We start from the raw sequence: 17,708 nt of genomic DNA, 5'->3' as shown, positions 1-17,708 counted from the left end.
AAATACCGCTGTTTCTATACATTATTTACATAATTTTTCACTTTCTCGAACAGTGTTCTCCAAGAGTGCCGAAAACTATTGCAAGCCCTTCATTCTGTGAGACGCTACAATATTATTGGGTATTTTCTAAATCTTGCGACTTTCGCACGTGTTTTTGAACTCAAGTTGATGCAATGGACGATAAAAATAGAGGAAGATTTTAAAAATAAAAATGAATTTTACGTGTCAATAGGTTCAACTTGTCCCTGAGGGATCGTGTTTAAAAGCAGAGTGTTATCAACAACCACTGTAATTCTGTTTTTAGTTCCGTAAGCTAGCAAGGAGGTGACCTCATGTTGGAAAGGGAGGTGCCCAATCTCGTGGCTCATCACGGAGTGTCCATTTATCCACTACAACAAAAACATATAAAAGAGATGAGAAAGTGATCCCAAGTTCAGGGTCTCTGACGGTCTGGAAAACCTGAAACCTCAGGGAATTTTTAGGAAAAGAGTGGGAACTTCACTAGTCACGTTTCGGCTCAGCAACGTCAGCCGGTCCTATTTTAGCTTTTTAAGGGACCTTTTGCGCAAATTTTATCAGACATGGTTTTTACGTAAAGAAATACTAAAAAATGGGCCCCTGAAACATAATTTTTGACCGTTTTTTTTTCGGATAGTATCTTTTACAAACTTTTGACTTGAAATTCATCAAAAACGTATATTTTACTCAAAAAATACTCAGGAAAGGTTTCCTGAAGCATAAGTTTTGACGGTCTCTTTCAGGATGGTATTTTATACAAACTTTTTACCTAAGTTTTACCAGACACATCGACGGTGCAAGTCGGCAATCACATAACTCGGTTTGCGACGTCGCAGACTTCCGATCATATACTTAATTTTTTAAACGGAAAACTACTAGACGGCAATTCTTTAAAACTTCCGTGAGTTTTCCTCTCTGTGCGAAGAAAATTCTGCAAAAACTTCAAGGAATGATATCAATTTGTTCTCCTTTAAAAAAATAACATAGAGGCGGAGATTTTCAGACACCGCAAACGAGTTATGTGATTGCCGAATTACACCGTCGACGTATATTTTACTCAAGACATGCTCAAGAAGGATTTCCTGAAGCATAATTTTTGACCGTTTCTTTTAGGATGGTATTTTTTTTTTACAAACTTGCGACTTAAATTTCACCAGACATACATATTTTACTCCAAAAATACTCAAGGAGGGTTTCCTGCCGCATAATTTTTGACGGGCTTTCTAAAAGTTTTCGAGAAGTTCTTTTCAAGAGTAGTTGTTGCTATCTGATTGGTTTGGATGCAATGCAGTGGGAATGGTTACTTACCACTTGACAAGCGTAGTGGACGCCTCCGAAACGGAGCCAGACGCGGTTGTTGGCGAGTCTCCAGCGGTCAGGAACGAAGAAAGTGCGGTCGTACCAGACGAGCCCCACGTGGTCGTGGATCTCGCTGTCGGTCGTGATGTCATTGTAACTACTCGGCACCGGCATCGGAATTGCTCCACCCGTCTGAAAACACCCAAACTCAAAAACTCAGGGGCCGAATTTTGTCGGATCTTCAGCCCTGTGTCCACTCGTCAAAATGGAAGCTCAAAGTGAATCGATAGATACGCTCTGTTCGCGATTGTTGATCAAAAAAAATTATCCGCTAAAAGGCCCTAGATAGACGATCGAATTCCGAAACAATTTCGATCAAAGTAGACATGCTGATGACTGATGTTCACCATCTACCATCAAATTTTGACGGGCCGTACTTATTTGTTCAAAGTAAGATCAGAATGGAGTGCCACCATTCATCATTTCCTGCCTCAGGAAACATTTTTGCCAATTTTTAATTTTGAAATGAAGCAAATTAATGAGTTTAAGACTGATGACTCCTGACACTTTGATGCTACTTTGATCGGAATTGGTTCGGGAATTTGATCGTTTATCCAGGGCTAAAGAGCCGCTCTATTTTGAGCTGCAACACTCATCAATCGCATCAAGTCCCGACTTTGAGCCACTTATCGTTGAAATCGATCGCTTTGAGCTTCCAGTTGGACGCCATGTTGACGAGTGGAGACAGCGCTTTTCACGTGGAGACGTAATATTCATCGATGTCCAAACCGCACCACCGACCTATCAGAGGCGCTAAGCCGGACTCAGGTGCGGTCGAGACTCGTCCTAAGTATATCTAAGTACGGTGGATAGACCGTCAACATTCGGCCCCGGCTTTATGCCGACTTCACTCGCTGAAAATGGGAGCTGAAAATGGAAGTCGCCAATGCAGCGTTGAGTGGTGCCCTGAAAAATGGGCCACAACACGCAATTTTCTGCGATCGATAAGATCGGGACTAATCAGGACTGATGGATTTCCTCTCGGGAGAGAAAAGTAATTTCTCGGGAGAGAAAAATAATCTCTCGGGAGAGAAATCTATTTTCTCGGAAGGGAAAACTTTTGGGGAGAGGAAACTTTTTTCTCGGAAGGGAAAACTATTTTCTCGGGAGAGAAAACTGTTCTTTCGAGAGAGAAATCTATCGTATGGTGAGAGGAAACCATCCTCTTGAGAGAGAAATCTATTCTCTCAAGAGAGAAAACTATTTTCTCGGGAGCGAAAACTATTCCCTGGGGAATTCAATTCGCCTTCAGCTGCGTCCGCAGCAATTGTTTTTACGAATATGTTGTGCGTGCTGATCTCAGCTCATTACGCACTTGACTCTTCGAAGGCGTTTAATGTGCGAAAGTAGAGCACCCTGTTGGAGAACAACAGAAGTGAGATTGAACGAATCGATTAATCCCTACTTCTTTCGTTCTCCGACAGATTGCACTACTCGTGCGAAAAAACGCCTTCAAAGAGTCAAGTATGTAATGACCTATAATCAGCACGCTCAACATATCCGTAACAACAATTGCTGCAGACGCAGCAGAAGGCGAATTGTTCAGTTAAAAAAAGAGGACGATAGGAATTCTGCGTGTAACGAAAGGGTGTGTCTGTGTATTAGATCGAAATGAATCGAAAGAAGAATGAAAACGTGAACTGATCAACACAGATTCCAAGAACAAATAAATAAAAAAGCTGATCAAAATCAGTAGAAAACTTGCATTTACTATGAAAATTTCAAATTGCGGTATCTCGAAATTAGGATCAGTCAAGCTTTTGATTTTCCGAGATTTTAAGTCCACCCTACCATAGACTCACCCCCTGCCAACCGTTTTTGGGTATACATTTTTGTCGCATATGTTTTTTTTTGCTTCAAGACCACTGTGCGGGAAAGTATTGCCATTTAAATCCTTTTACTACAGAAAAAATGTGCCGCTCTCTGATTGGTCGGCTGTCATGGAGCCCCAAAGTTGGCCCAATGTAAACAAACCGCAGTCTCTCCGCTCCTAGTTTGGCCCAATGTAAACGGATAAAACGGCGAAAAAGTTCTACAAAATTCTAGACGTAATTTTGGATGCGATAGACATTTTTTAATATCCAACTTCTGAATTTTTCGGATCGAACTTTGATGGATATTTTTACCGAAAATTAACCTTTGAGTGTGAGAATCATTAATTTTTCAGTCGATAATATATGCTCCTCTGGGTCGGGTTTTTTTTTTACATTTGGCCAACTGTGGAGCCCCATGATAGCCTGAAAATGATGAATCAATCAGAGAACGGTACAGAGATGGCAAAACTCTCCCATAGGTACTCCAGTAGCATCCAGGGTGATCGTCTACCACAAACATTCGACTTGATGAACTTTTATTGCACTTGCAAACATGAAACTTTTGAGTTCCGGTCGTTGGCCAGATCCGCTGTTATGTGCATCCACCCACGTACCTTGGCTAGATCGGTGTGGTACCATCTCTCATGGAAGCCGGAGAAATGATCAGGCTTAGAGAGTTTGAAGTTCCAGATGCCATCCAAGGATTTGACTTCGCGCGTCGGCGATTCGCGAGGGTACAAAATTCCGCCGCTGAAGACGCACGGTAGGTGAAGGAGAACTCCAAGGCGGGCCAAATGGAAAACCGGCGGAAACCATTGCATCGTTCACCCTCTGAAACACAAGAATTAATGCTGTGATAACTCGTGATGGCAACGGAAACTAAATCGCAGAATGGACCACTAGACAAGGTACGAATTTAAGCGATCCGATACATGTTTCTTAACCAGAATTTCACGTAGAAAACGATTCACACAACGAAAATTACGGAAACCAACTCCTAACGAAGATATTAACGTTTTTATTTCACATTGGTTACGAGGAATTTGAACTGCCCGCTCACAAGAAACTCAAAACTCTACGTGAGTCAAATCGCCCACTACAACGGTTTCAGCAAGCTTCTCAATCGAGCAATGTTCATTTCCCATCATGTGTTGTTCAAACTATTAGCAATATGCTATAACTGAGCCAAAGCGTCAAGATTGAGGTTGCCAGATTTTTATTATCGCAGAGACTGTCATGATAACGTTTAGCGCGCGATGTGAATCACGTAGAGCATTGAGTTTTCATGAGCGGGTGGTTTGAATTCATGCATTAAGAATCATTAAATATCTTCGTAAGGAGTTGATTTTCGGTAATTTTCGTTGTGTGCATCGTGTTTTACGTAAAATTTTGGTTAAGAAACATGTATCAGAATGCTGAAACTCGTACCTTTTCTAGTGGTCAATTATTATAATTTTACCGCGTTAAGCAGAAAAGAACCAAGGTTTCAGCTATTGCCAAATTTAATTGGGCTTTTTAATTTTTTACACGATTACGATTCTGCGGATTTTCATGCGAATTTCTCTGAATTTTCTGCATCGCACGAGGCAAATTCCTGAACACCTTTAAAGGAATCCGCAGAAACGTTCTCTCGCGAAAAATTAAATTGCTCAGTTTTTGGCAATAGCTTATGTGGCTTGGTTCTTTTCTGCTTAACGCGGTTCAGTTTACTTTCCGGAGAAAATAAACCCATGGCCCACGGTAGCTCTTTCGAGGCGGACCATGGGTCAGTTCTGCCGTGCTAAGGAAAATCACTGTATGAACACTTGAGAGTTGCCGAATTTCCTCCCATAAAACGCTTATTTTTTTGAAAAATATAATCATTTTTCCTTGATATTTTCAGGAACTTCAGGAGAAATCGCGAATAGAATTGTCTGAACAATTGGAAGAAAAATATTCATAAGTTTTCCAGGAAATTTGCATGTTATCAAAGGGAATTTGGCAACGCCTCAAGGTTCATACAGCGTTTTTCTTCAGCAAGGCAGAGTTTTGCTGGTCACAGGATCGTGTTTTTGGTGGTTGAACTTATGAATTGGACGTATTTCTGTCAAACGGAACTAAGCGCCATGGAAAAGCATTGCGAGTATAGGACGGAATGAGCCCGACGCCCGGTTCCGCCACTGATGCAAGCCCACCCCCCCCCCCACCTTCCTCTCCCTATGGCGCTTAGTTCCGTTAGACAGAAATGCGTTTAATTAGCAAAAATAGTTAGATTTGCTTTAACGCCATGTTTTTATGTCCTCTATTAACGGAGATATCGTTCATGGCAAAGTATCATTTCGTGGATATGCAATTCTATCATCATGAGAAATCAAATTGTTGTATCACGTATTTTGGCTCATCCAACTCACATACCGCGCGTTAAAGTCTCCGAGTCTGCCGAATCACGTTCTCCTTCATTTCGTGGATATGCAATTTTACCTATTTGGAAGTCGAAATAGTTGTATCACGCGTTTCGCCTCGTCAACTTTTCTACCCTGCGTTAAAGTCTCTGAGCGGGCGAAAAAGAGACCAAGCTCCTCTTTATGGTTGTGGACATGCTAGAAAGTTCCGTTCGTTCATTTGTGATCGAATCTTCGAAAAGACACCTCATTTTCCGGAAGAAAATTTCAGAAACTTTGAACCTTGCGCGGAACACGATCGCGAGAGGCGCCTGCAAAACCATAGGAATACTTCAGGCATTGCACCGTCGCCCCGAGATCTCCAGTCTCGCTCCCGGCTCTTGACTCGCGAATCGTGCCGAAGTTCCGAAGTTTTAAAAATGAAAATGAAGTTTTAAGAAAACGGGCTCACTGGTGCCCGAGCGAAAAATATTATTGAAGGAAGTCACCGTTCTTTGTCAAATTGCCACCAATCATCCGGAAGACTATTAGAGATCTTTTGGATGCATGATTAAAAATCGAACGATTTTATTTCAATTCCATAAAAGGGGTATTGTTCTATTGTTCATTTACATTTTAAGCTGGTGTGAGGCAAGACAGTTGTAAGTGCTTTCCTTTGCGTGCTTTCGTGGTTGCGTTTTGGACGCACAACAATCACATTTTCAGGTTAGAAATTGGCAGGAGAGGGCGGCCCTTTACTTAAAAGCACTGTTTTCATTGGCTTTCTGGAGGAATAATTTTACTCACGGCCGTTTTGCCTAAAACTTAGTCATTTTTTGCGCTTTTACGGCTTTCTCACATATGTCGTTTTCATACAATTGAGATGAATTTTGCTGTTTGACTATTTCAGTGATTTCATCTGAAAGAGATTAGACGGATTTTGAAGAACACTTACTGCTCTCTTCGCTACCTATCACGGCAGAACTTCGGAGGTGCGCAAAAATAGAGCGCATGTTGATTAAAAGCATAATTAATTTTTTATCATCCATTATTCAAGGCCGTAGCCCATGTAAGTTCCTCACTGTCTACGCCGATCTTGAACGACCGATTGGTCGTTGGCTAGTGAACATTCTGCACCCCTGCTTGTAAAGCGGATCGGGTTGGGCTTTCACGATCCTCTGGTCTACTTTTTTCGCTGTCAGAAAAATAACAGTATATTCAACAATCAGGAATTAATTTTTGAGAAAGACGGAAAAATATTGTATGTGAAATGTATATGCTTCTCATAACCTGCTTAACACATCATTTTTCATGCTCGTAAATATTCAAAATTCACCACACAACATTCAATTTCAGTTGTTCACGGCAAATAGGTGGCGAAGCTGCAAAAACGGGTAACTATAGGTTTTAGGCGTTGCAGGCCTCCTATCAAAATTCGTTTCTTAAATTGGAAAATACTCAACGTCATTGCTTTAAATCTTTCGTGATTTTTTTTCTCCATACGAGGCATATTCTGTAAAAATTTCAAGCACTAAGGATGGTTTGCTCTCTTTTGAAAAACGAAAATTGGAGCGGAGAGTTTGAAACACCAACACCCTCCTTTGAGACGCGCGTCTCTGCTGTTTATATCTTGTTTCATGAGCTCTATTTAGACAAAGCTCTACCGGCGAGAAGAACAAACTATACTGACATGATACTAAAGCACACATCTTTTAAAGGTAATCGATAGAACGTAGTTTATTTTCTGTGGCACTGTTGTGTTCCTTCCTATGCTGCTGTGCTAAGTAAAAGCGCCGTATGAAATGATTTAGTTTTGAAGAGAGTTATGAATATTTTTCCTTGAAATTTTCAAACTTTTTAGATCAAACGGATTACATTTTGCAATAAAGAACCACTATCTCTGGCTCCTCTGTAAAAGCACCTTTCTGCATAGGGAAACCAATGGCATATATGTTGTTTCTAAAATGAGCCAGATATAGTCGTTCCTTGTCGTAAAATGTGGTCCAAATTATGAATAAGACCCTTTGGAAAATCGGAAGAGAAATATTCTCGAATTTTCCTAAAAATCCGTGTTTTGTCCAGGGCCGGATTAAAGGGGTGGCCACATGGGGCGCGGCCCATGGCGGCAAATCTATGGAAGGCGGCAAATTTTGCAATTTGTTTAAATGTAGGTATAAAAAAAATCGGATTTAGAAAAAAAATTACAGACGAGAAAAGACGACACAATCTCTCATTTCCTGAGAGTAAAGTAATTTCTAATTTTGTCGTCTTTCATTGATACAAGAGACAGTACCTTCAATTAGTCGAGTTAAGAGAGAAACCATACACGCAATTTGGCCTGGAACGGCGCGACTTAGAGAGAAATTATGACTAGGACTTGAGATGAAAAGGAGAAGCCCTCGGCGCGGCGATCGGCATGTAACACATATTCGCGCCTACAAGACTGCACGAATACTTCACGCATTGCGCCAAACACAGTGTGGTCAGCGTGAAACTCATAGCGCCTACAAGCCTGGAATCTTCTTGTCCCATTAGGCAGGGATTATAGGTTCTCCTTGTAGAAAATACATGTTCAAAAATGTACTTCTCGGTGTTATTCTTTTCGTATTACATAAGTAAATCAAAGAAGGGTGTCAATGAGGTGATGTCAGAACATGAAAATGGACCTTTGGGGAGTTCCAAAAAAATCAACCGTCGATATTTTACGATTTCCTGACGAAAAAGTGTTATGAGAGATTTTGCAGATCTGCGCCAGGAGGCTACAAAAATATCACCTGATAACTCAAAAAAAATTGAAGTATAAATTACATAGTTTGCCCGTAAAAGGACGTGTTTGAAAAATATTTGTTTTGAGCAAAACTCAAGTCTTGAGAAAGTGGCTCTGCACCTTTTGCCCTTAATTCTGCATCTTGGAGCATCCGATCAACATAAAAACGTGACGGCTCATTTTCAAAAATGCACTGATGCTGCATAATTGATTTTCAAAACAAAGACCAATTTTACAATACGCCCCTCTACGGGCGAACTTCTCAATTAAGGGGTTTTGAGGACAAGCACTGATAGCAATTTTTCTTGGGATATTATTTTGACTTAAAGCGTCGTTTCTTGTTAACAAAATTTGATTTTTTGGGTTAATTCCTTGCCAATCTAACTTAAAGTCAGTTTGTTTTAGTTAAAAAAGAGTCGTTTTGCTATCCTCTAGTTTATGTTTAAAAAACGACAGCAAAACAATGTTTCTTTAACTAAAAAAAAAACTAACTTTAAGTTAAATTCACTCGAATTTGACTTTAAAAAAAACCTAACTTTGTCGACAAGAAACGAACCTTTAAATTAAAATAATGTCTCAAGAAAACTGTTTTTCCAAAGAGGCTCATGAGTGCAGTTTTTGAAGGAATTGAGATGTGCATGAACCAAACTAAAACTATAGTTTGAAAGTATTTGCTGTTAACAATTCACAGCTAAAATATACAACTTTAAAGCATCAAAAAGTGAACATAAGCTTCCTTTCCGCCACAAGGCTCCATGTAAGTTTGAAACTTCAAACACGTATATTTCTTGAAATAGTAAAAATTTCACTTATGCGCCTTGTCCTCAAAGCCCCTCAATTACAAATTAAAAATCTCATTCAAATTAAACTGAAAAAAAAAAACTCCGGCCGTGCCTACGTGCTGTATAGACATATCTCCCGCGTTCCAGGCTCAGAGGCCAAAACTCTCGGGCGTAGCACCCGGAACTTTCGGCCTCTGAGCCCGGAACGGACAGCACACCACAAAAAAGTGAAGTTGATTCAACAAGAACCTATAAAATCCTAAATTTCCCGTCCTAGCAGTTAGTTCTACATCTTGACATTGCTATAGTAACAGCTGTGGCGGGCATTTCAGCATTTCATAAGGTCTCGCACTATTTTTGCACACCCAGAATGTTAAATCAACCTCACTTTTCTCCGGTGCATGTCTACACAGTCCGTAACTTATTTTTCAGTGCAAAATTATGTCTTCTAGACAAGCGCTGAATACAACAAGAAGACTCCGGATGAAAAACCAATTTTCTGCCGCTTGATTGCTGCAGCGAGCAGATCCGAGCGGGCCGGGCCCATCCACCGCATCGGAATTAAACCCCTGGAAAACGAGTTTTCTCTCAGATTCTATCGTCAAGTAATGCGTTTTCACTTAAGTTTATCTTCGAGCCTGCGACTGCGGTGACAATAAACAGATGTTAAACCGGGTTCAACACTCTCACTCTCTCTGTCAGAGTGATCTATTAACTCCCGACGGGTCGGCATCGAATCGCATCCTTGCTTTTCTTGATAGCAAATGCAAGAGTAGTGCACTGCTATCCTGAGGAGGAATGCCGTATGTTTAAAAAGAATGTTGTCGAATTTCTCCTGATTGTTATTATATTTTTGAGAATAGTAATGAGGGAACCTCCCTTGAAACCATATGGGGTAGGTTCCTCCAGGTTTTTCTCAGATCTCGGCCACCAACATATACTGCCGTGCCAAGGAAAAACGCCGTATGAACCTCTAGCTGTTGCTAGATTTCCTTCCCGGAAAATCTTGAATATTTTCCTTCAAATTTTTCGAATAATTTTGTTCGCAATTTGATCTAAAATATCTGAAAATTAGCAAAAATATGAATAATTTTCCTTAAAAATACATGTTTTATCCGAGGAAATTTGGCAACTCTCGAATGTTCATAAGACGTTTCTCCGCAGCACGGCAGTGTAGGTCTCAGGATTTTTCATCGATATTGTTTAATTTTTAGTTTATTTTTCGACCGAAAATGACTCAATTTTCAGTCAAAACTTCTCGGATTTTTAGAGCTGTATTTTTAGCCTTCTTCCCTGTTAAAGTATATATTCCTCCAGCGGGCCGATTATTGAAATTTAAACCAGCCCGATAAGACATCGAATATATTGCATGGTTGAGATAGGGCTATGTCATGTCGTGTAGGGCTGACATAGTTTCAATATGTAATCGGGCTGCGGGTGGGCGTCGTAGGAGGCGTCCAGTTAAAATTTGATGTAAGGCATCTAAAAAGAGATAGAGAGATGCTAGATCCGGAAAATCTTTACCTTGGCAGATTTCAACGGTGGTGAAGTGTCGCAGAACGCCTAAGTGCGCTGTAGAAACTACCACCACATACATTTAAGTAAGCCTTGAAATTCGCAGATACATTGGATCAAACTGCTAGTATAATTCTCCAGGATGTCGAAAGAAATTTTTTACAAGTTATTTTTTTTAAAATTTCATATTTTATAAGAAGAAATTTGGCAACATTCGAATTTTCTTAAGATGTTCGTCTCTATTACATCAATGTAAGATTGCACCGCGTCGCTGGAATGCTTCGCATACTCTACCGATGTTCCTATCACGGTATGCTCCGATTAATTTTCCAATTTTCACTGCAGTTTTCCTCTTTGCCCCGTGACAAATTCTTGGGTTAGAACAATTGAGGGGCAGGGGGACAAGGCGCATAAGCGTGGTTTTTGCCGTTTCGAGAAATACTTGGTTTAAAATTCAAAATTACATGGATCATTATGGCGGAAAGAAACTTTAAACTCTCTTTTTGATGCTTAAAAGTTTGAGTTAGGGATTGAACTTTTTACAGAATATATTTTGAGACTAGTTTTTGTTGAAATTATTAAAACCCCAATTTTTTCAAAAACTGTTTTGAACATTTATGGTCTATTATATGACATTTGCAGTCCATTCAAAACTGTTCGTCCCTTTATTCATAATGAAAATGAAGTAGATAGTTAAAGTAAAATTTTCAAAAGTTCTCTATTTTTTTTCGGCCAGCAGTGATATTCAATAAAATGTTACGTCTTAATGGCCACATATTTGATCAACTTAAAAAATAAATATCACTTTCCTTACTACTAAATAAACTCTACTTGCTGCTAACAAGTATATTAAAAACGATTAAACCAAAAAATGTATTAGAATTAATCATCTAAGACAAAAAATTGGAAAAATCACCTGGAAACTACGGATTCAAACTTTAAAAATTCGTAGTTGACGCCAGAGGATACTACCCAGATTACGACTTTGCTGATTAGGGTGCTGAAAGTTTAAATCTAAAATGGAAATTTAAGGAAGCCGCATGATGCCAGAGGGAACTTTGCTAAGGTGAATTGAGGAGCCGAAAAATGTGCGTAAGTAGGCTTGTAAAATGCACGTAATTTTTTTAAGTAGTAATTCAGCGTAAAAAAGTTACGAATGTTCATAATTTGCCGTCACACTTAAAATTGCAACAAAAGATTTATCTAGAAGAAAAGAAAACGAAAAATGATTTATGCTCTGCGTAAGATCGCAATTTATTTCAGTACGGAAAGTATCCACCATAAGTTGCGTTGTCTTCTAATAATATTTTCAAACTGCAAACGCATTTTTATCAAAATGCAATGCCCCAGAAGTTCCGAAACGAACAAAAAACTTTCAGCCCCGTGTCATCAAAGATTGTGAGCGGCATAAATGTGTTTTTCGAATACAAATATTCAAGCTTCTAGGTAGGTTTGTTGCCTATGCGGCAAAATTGTTCCCTTTCGAATAAGAACGGGCACATTTTTGTGACATGTGTTTCATTCCATTTTTAAGCGTTTGACCTGGAAGCTAGCAATACGTACACTTTTTCCAAATGATAATAATTTTTAATTTTTTTTTCGCAGTAATTTTTATGATAATTATTTTTTTGTATCATTTTGATTTCAGAATCTGTGATGGGAATCAAAATCGACGCATTGAATAACCCAAAACTGGACTACATTCAAGCGGTTGAAGAGTGAGTAACCATAATCATAAATATCTTAAAACACTTAACATTTACATTAACACTCACCTCAACATTTACAAAACACTCATTGTACTTTCCTTTATTACATATTTTTTTTCATCAATATAAATGAGAATAATCCATGCAGAATGTGGGAACATTTCAAAATCATAAGTTGAAAAACGCTGACTTCACGAGTTTAAATATTAGAACCTAACACAGAGCGGGGCGGCGCGCTGCCAGCGCAAAACGCGCACTGGCGCCTTCAAACCTAACAGGGATACTTCACGCACTGCGCAATGCGTGAAGTATCCCTGTTAGGTTTGTAGGCGCCAATGCGCGTTCCGCACTGGCCGTCCGCCCGCCACGTCGCAGCGTGCCACGGCGCCGCAAGCAACTATTTCACCCCAGAGGTATTGCACAGTATCATACGAAACTGAAGGCGCTTTAATATATTAGTAATGGCAGGCATTCATCAAAAGTCATCACGGAGCTTTCCTCGCAAAATAAATCAAGATACTACGGCCCAAAAAGAGAGCAGTATTCCAAAAACTCACTAAGTCCTAGCATCCGTAATTAGTGACGTTTAGCATACACTTTATCGCCTGGCTGTTGCTTAGTCGCCATCGGCTATAAAAGGCTATAAGAAATTGTGTAGCTGGCTATAGAAGCTATTGGAAATCTTACAGCCGGCTGTAGGTCTATGGTATTAACACAGATTCTACTGCCGATTTTTACCAGGGACGCATGTGTCTCGGTTTAATCAAAGCTTCTGAAGCGATATAAACGAGTATTTTTTGAGTAGCTTTTTAGTACAGCTTCTTTGAGCTCCCAAGTTTGTAGGTTTGTTGCGTGAGCGGTGACATTGATGGCAGCTCTCAGGTTCAGAATATCGTGAAAATTCATAGAGCTGTGTAAATGTGAAGCTCTCAAAAATACATTCCATTCGCTTTATTTGCGTGGCTAGATAAAGATGCTTAAGGTATCATATTGAAGACGAACTCATAGAGAAAGACATCTACCAGCAGATTTACACATCGTATTTTTCAAACCATGCAGTTGTATAATTTTGCGTCTTTCGAAATTTTCTGATGTAGCCTTCAATATGATCGCTGAAGCAACTACCCTACCTAGTACCGTAATTAAAGCGAATGAAATGTATATTTGAGAACTTCACATTCCTACAGGCCCACGAGTTTTAACGATGTTGTGAACCTTTTGGTGAGTAGTATCGATTTGAAGCACGCCTTCAATATCGCCGCTCTGGCATCAAACCTACACATGAGAGCGTAAAGTAGTTTCCTACTTGAAAAACACTCTGATTACGCATCATGAACTTGGAAGAACCGATACACTATGCGCAAACCTCTTGAAGGATATCATTCGCCTAAGATTCGCCTGGAATTTCGCCGCCCAGGCAACAAATCTACCTGGGAGTTCGAATAGTTGCATTTGCAAAACACACATTTATCTTGCTCCGTGAACTTTGATAGAACCGACTAACAATAATGCATAAACTTTTTGTCAGGTATCGTTCTCTTGAAATTCGCCTGCAATTTTGCCGCCTAGGCAACAAATCTACCTGGGAGTTCGAATAGTTGCATTCGCAAAACACACATTTATTTTGCTCCGTGAACTTTGATAGAACCGACTGACAATAATGCATAAACTTTTTGTCAGGTATCATTCTCTTGAAATTCGCCCGCAATTTCGCCGCCCAGGCAACAAATCTACCTGGGAGTTCGAATAGTTGCATTCGCAAAACACCCATTTATCTTGCTCCGTGAACTTTGATAGAACCGAATAACAATAATGCATAAACTTTTTGTCAGGTATCATTCTCTTGAGATTCGCCTGCAATTTCGCCGCCCAGGCAACACATCTACCTGGGAGTTCGAATAGTTGCATTCGCAAAACACCCATTTATCTTGCTCCGTGAACTTTGATAGAACCGACTAACAATAATGCATAAACTTTTTGTCAGGTATCATTCTCTTGAGATTCGCCTGCAATTTCGCCGCCTAGGCAACAGACCCCCACCTGAAAGCTCGAATAGTTGCATTCGAAAAACACTTATTTTTCCCGCCCCATGAACTTTGATAAAGAGCTGATGAACAATGCTTCAATCTCTTGGCAGTCAGATGCGTGGCGTAATTTGCGATATATCGATTGATCTGCCATTTAAACCTATGGAAAAGGATCGATTAACAGAGATTCGCAACGACCACCTTATCTAATAATCGATTCTTTACCCCAGCTTCAAATGGGGAGTTATCGATAAATCGATCATTCACCCCTCGCTACTGCTTGGCAGATATCGTTCGTTCGAGGTTCACCTTCTATTTTGCAGCATACGGCATCATTAAGAAGGGAGATACTCATTAAGAGTTAAATTTCCCCTTTAGAGTCAAGTTTTTTTTACAATAATTAAACTATTATTACGCAAGTGTGCCGTAAAATTGAAAGTTGACATTACTCTGGAAGGATACCATCTTTCCAAAATTTCAGCGTTTCTTCTGGACTGCTATTGGGAGCTACCCTAAATTTTAAAACAAGGGTACTTTACCTTTTTTTCACAGTTTACTATGCACTTACTGATGTGTATGATGAATATATTTAAGACCTTTTTCAATGACTTCTGAAATTTACCTACTCTAGGTTTCTGTCGCAGAATTTTGGGATTCTAGAAATGGCTGAAGAATTGGACTATAATTGGCAATAAGGAAACACTATTTCCGACTCATTTTTTAAATAACATATGTGGCATTAATTTTTCTGAGCAGATAGATGATTTAATAGATGAGCCAGAGATAGTGGCTTCTTCCTGCGAAATACAATCCAATTCTGTTGAGAGAACTAAATTTTGTACGAATCACGACCAAAAGCACTCACACGAAGAACATTCTGAACCTCGACAAGGAAGATACAGAAATAGTTTCACATAAAGTTCCCTGTCACCAGCACCGGTATTTTCCTTACGTGTTATTTCACCATCGATATTTAAATCAAATTCCAAGATAAAAATAAGCAATCTTGTTCGAATTATTATCCATTCCGCAATACTCCATCATAGAAGGAAACAACTCCCACTACTTCACTCGTCAAACTTCAATCAAACTGTCGCTCGAATACCATAAGGGAGTAACTCCATTTTCACGTGAGCCTCCGTTAGGTATACGGTTATACGGCAAGCAGGGCTCATTTTAAAGTGTAGGTTACCCTGACGTTAGATGAGCGACGACATATGGTAACAACATAGGGGTTGAGCGGTTGATACAATCAGACAATTGACGAGACAAGCCGTCTCGTTTAACGAGGGTGAAGCAACCGGCTCGATTCATTGTAATTTCTTCGCGGAACGGGCGGCAAAATGCATTAGCGATCGAATTAAAATTTCATGAGGCTCATTAGATCAGCGACGCACAGTGGATCGAGCCAATGGAGATGTTGCATGTGTGAGGAATTTGCGATTTGACTATTGATTCTCATGTAAAAGTTCGCGAGAAACACGATGTGGCCACTGGTTTTCTCTGAAATTAACTCCCAAGCTCGAAAAAAGCTCGCAAGTTGAGGTCAAAATGGAGGGAATATCCCACCCTACCTGAGAGTCCACGACTACATCAAGACAAACTCTCCGTGCAAAGATAGGGAGCAAATACATTGACAGGGCTGCCACTTTATTTGGGGACTCTAAAACTGAAAACACGGCATCACTGCTAATGTCTTTGCTCCCTATCTTTGCATGGAGAGTTTGTTTTGATGTAGAGGTGGACTCTCAGGGTAGAGTGGTATATCACCTCCATTTTGACCTCAACTTGAGAGCTGTTTTTGAGCTTGGGAGATGATTTCAGAGAAAACCAGTAGCACCATCGTGTTTCTCGCGAACTTTTACGTAAGAATCAACAGTCAAATCGCAAATTCCTCACACATGCAACATCTCCATTAGAGAGGTCGGACATGAAATTTTTCGACTAAAACTGCAAATTCTGATGTCAATTTCGTCACATTTAAAACTTTAAGGGGTGCCTGTAGAAGGTAATTTCACGAGGAAACCAATGAAACCACTTTTAGAACTTCCAAGTTTTGTATAAACGGAGTTCTAAGCGTTTAAAGTTTCAGAATTTTGTCCGACCTCTCATATCGGCTCGATCCATCGTGCGACGCACCGATTTAACCGGGAAGAAACATCGATTGGCGGCGAAGAACCGTTTAACCAATTGTTTGGATTCGCGAACTGACCGAGGATTTAAACGGTGCTATTGCGATATGTACGTTTGGAATCGAAAGAGAAGGCGCTATCGATAATCGACTTACTGCGAGTGTGTTGTCGCGCCTCATCGTGCCATGCACTAATCCGGATGATTTAGGCGACAATGAATTATTTTCCATGCTTGCTTGAACTGTTAGTTTTGAACTTTTGATTTTCCGGGAAATGAGCCATTGTCACCCAGAGGCAGATTCAGAGTGAGTTTGAGGGGGGGGGGCTTTTGTTAATGTTGAACGGGGGGTCACTGGGGAGACACCCCTGTGAGGCGGGGTGCCCCCCCCCTCCCGTAGACTGTAAAGGCTCTAAAGCCGTAGGCTGTAAAACATAGGCTCTCCTAGACTGAATTTTTAGCAGTTTTAACATACAATTTGGGCATTATTTGAAAGTTGAAAATTGACGAATCATACTTCTCTCAGCGTAATTTTACCTTAGTGCATGGACTAGGTATTTATTCCTGCGGTTTTGAGTAACCTTTGGCTTGGTAAACTTTGGTTACATAGTTCTGTCTTGAAACTATCTCAGTATATTTTTAGGAGCAATTTTTTTCTCCCCCTTTTTCCTTCCCCCTTTTCTCCGTTTTTCCTTCTCTCTTTTTCCTCTCGTTTTGGCCCAAGGTGGGGGGGGGGGGCATGCCACCATTGTTGACAATTTCTTCGTGCCCGTGACGTCACACGTAACAGGGGCAGCACGGAGGCAGCGTATCCATGTAGAGGCATTGACAGGTGCCGGGACGTTCGGGAAGTAGGGATTAAAAAAGGACGGGTCACAGGATAGAGACAGTCTGGGGTCCCCCTCGGAGGGTAATTATTTCGCAGGGTAACCAGAATAACCGGTCTGATACCATCAATGCACTCGCGTGGCAAATATAGGTCAATTGCATCACATGCTGCGAGCCTACATGCACTTAATGCACTTAAGTGCAACGCAGAATTCGTTCCTGATTCCGCATATTGTAGCGCGGGACGAAACACCCGGCTCCATGTCAATGTGTCCCGCAAATCTGGTTCTGACATCGAATTATGGAGCAAATCAGGAATGCACACTGAAAAAAAATTCGCGGCGTTTTTACCAAGGTCCGTTGGTACCTTTACCATCTCACTTTTTTTTTTACGAATTA

General features: G+C 40.3%; 2 protein-coding genes across 5 annotated transcripts in view; one reads left to right on the top strand and one right to left on the bottom strand.

Moving 5' to 3' along the window:
* Nucleotides 1-17,708, top strand: part of LOC109030472 (matrix metalloproteinase-2) — a 364,259-nt gene that overhangs the window by 17,784 nt on the left and 328,767 nt on the right. Inside the window, exon 2 of the mRNA XM_072303226.1 lies at nucleotides 12,264-12,333. The gene's annotated coding sequence lies outside the window, so the exon portion shown is untranslated. The remainder of the gene's footprint in view (nucleotides 1-12,263; nucleotides 12,334-17,708) is intronic.
* The window catches only part of LOC109030411 (beta-glucuronidase), a 46,348-nt gene that overhangs the window by 18,103 nt on the left and 10,537 nt on the right, over nucleotides 1-17,708 (bottom strand). For all 4 annotated transcript variants that reach the window (XM_072303229.1, XM_072303228.1, XM_072303230.1 and 1 more), the window contains exons 2-4: nucleotides 3,806-4,022; nucleotides 1,327-1,509; nucleotides 223-389 (exon numbers count right to left, since the gene is read on the bottom strand). In XM_072303229.1, the coding sequence (XP_072159330.1) occupies nucleotides 223-389; nucleotides 1,327-1,509; nucleotides 3,806-4,012 (557 nt within the window). In that variant the 5' untranslated portion in view covers nucleotides 4,013-4,022. The remainder of the gene's footprint in view (nucleotides 1-222; nucleotides 390-1,326; nucleotides 1,510-3,805; nucleotides 4,023-17,708) is intronic.

Source organism: Bemisia tabaci, chromosome 8 (genome assembly GCF_918797505.1).
Source record: "Bemisia tabaci chromosome 8, PGI_BMITA_v3".
Lineage (NCBI taxonomy): Eukaryota > Metazoa > Arthropoda > Insecta > Hemiptera > Aleyrodidae > Bemisia > Bemisia tabaci.
Note: the sequence above shows the minus strand (reverse complement) of the source record. Positions and strands in the feature narration are given on the sequence as shown.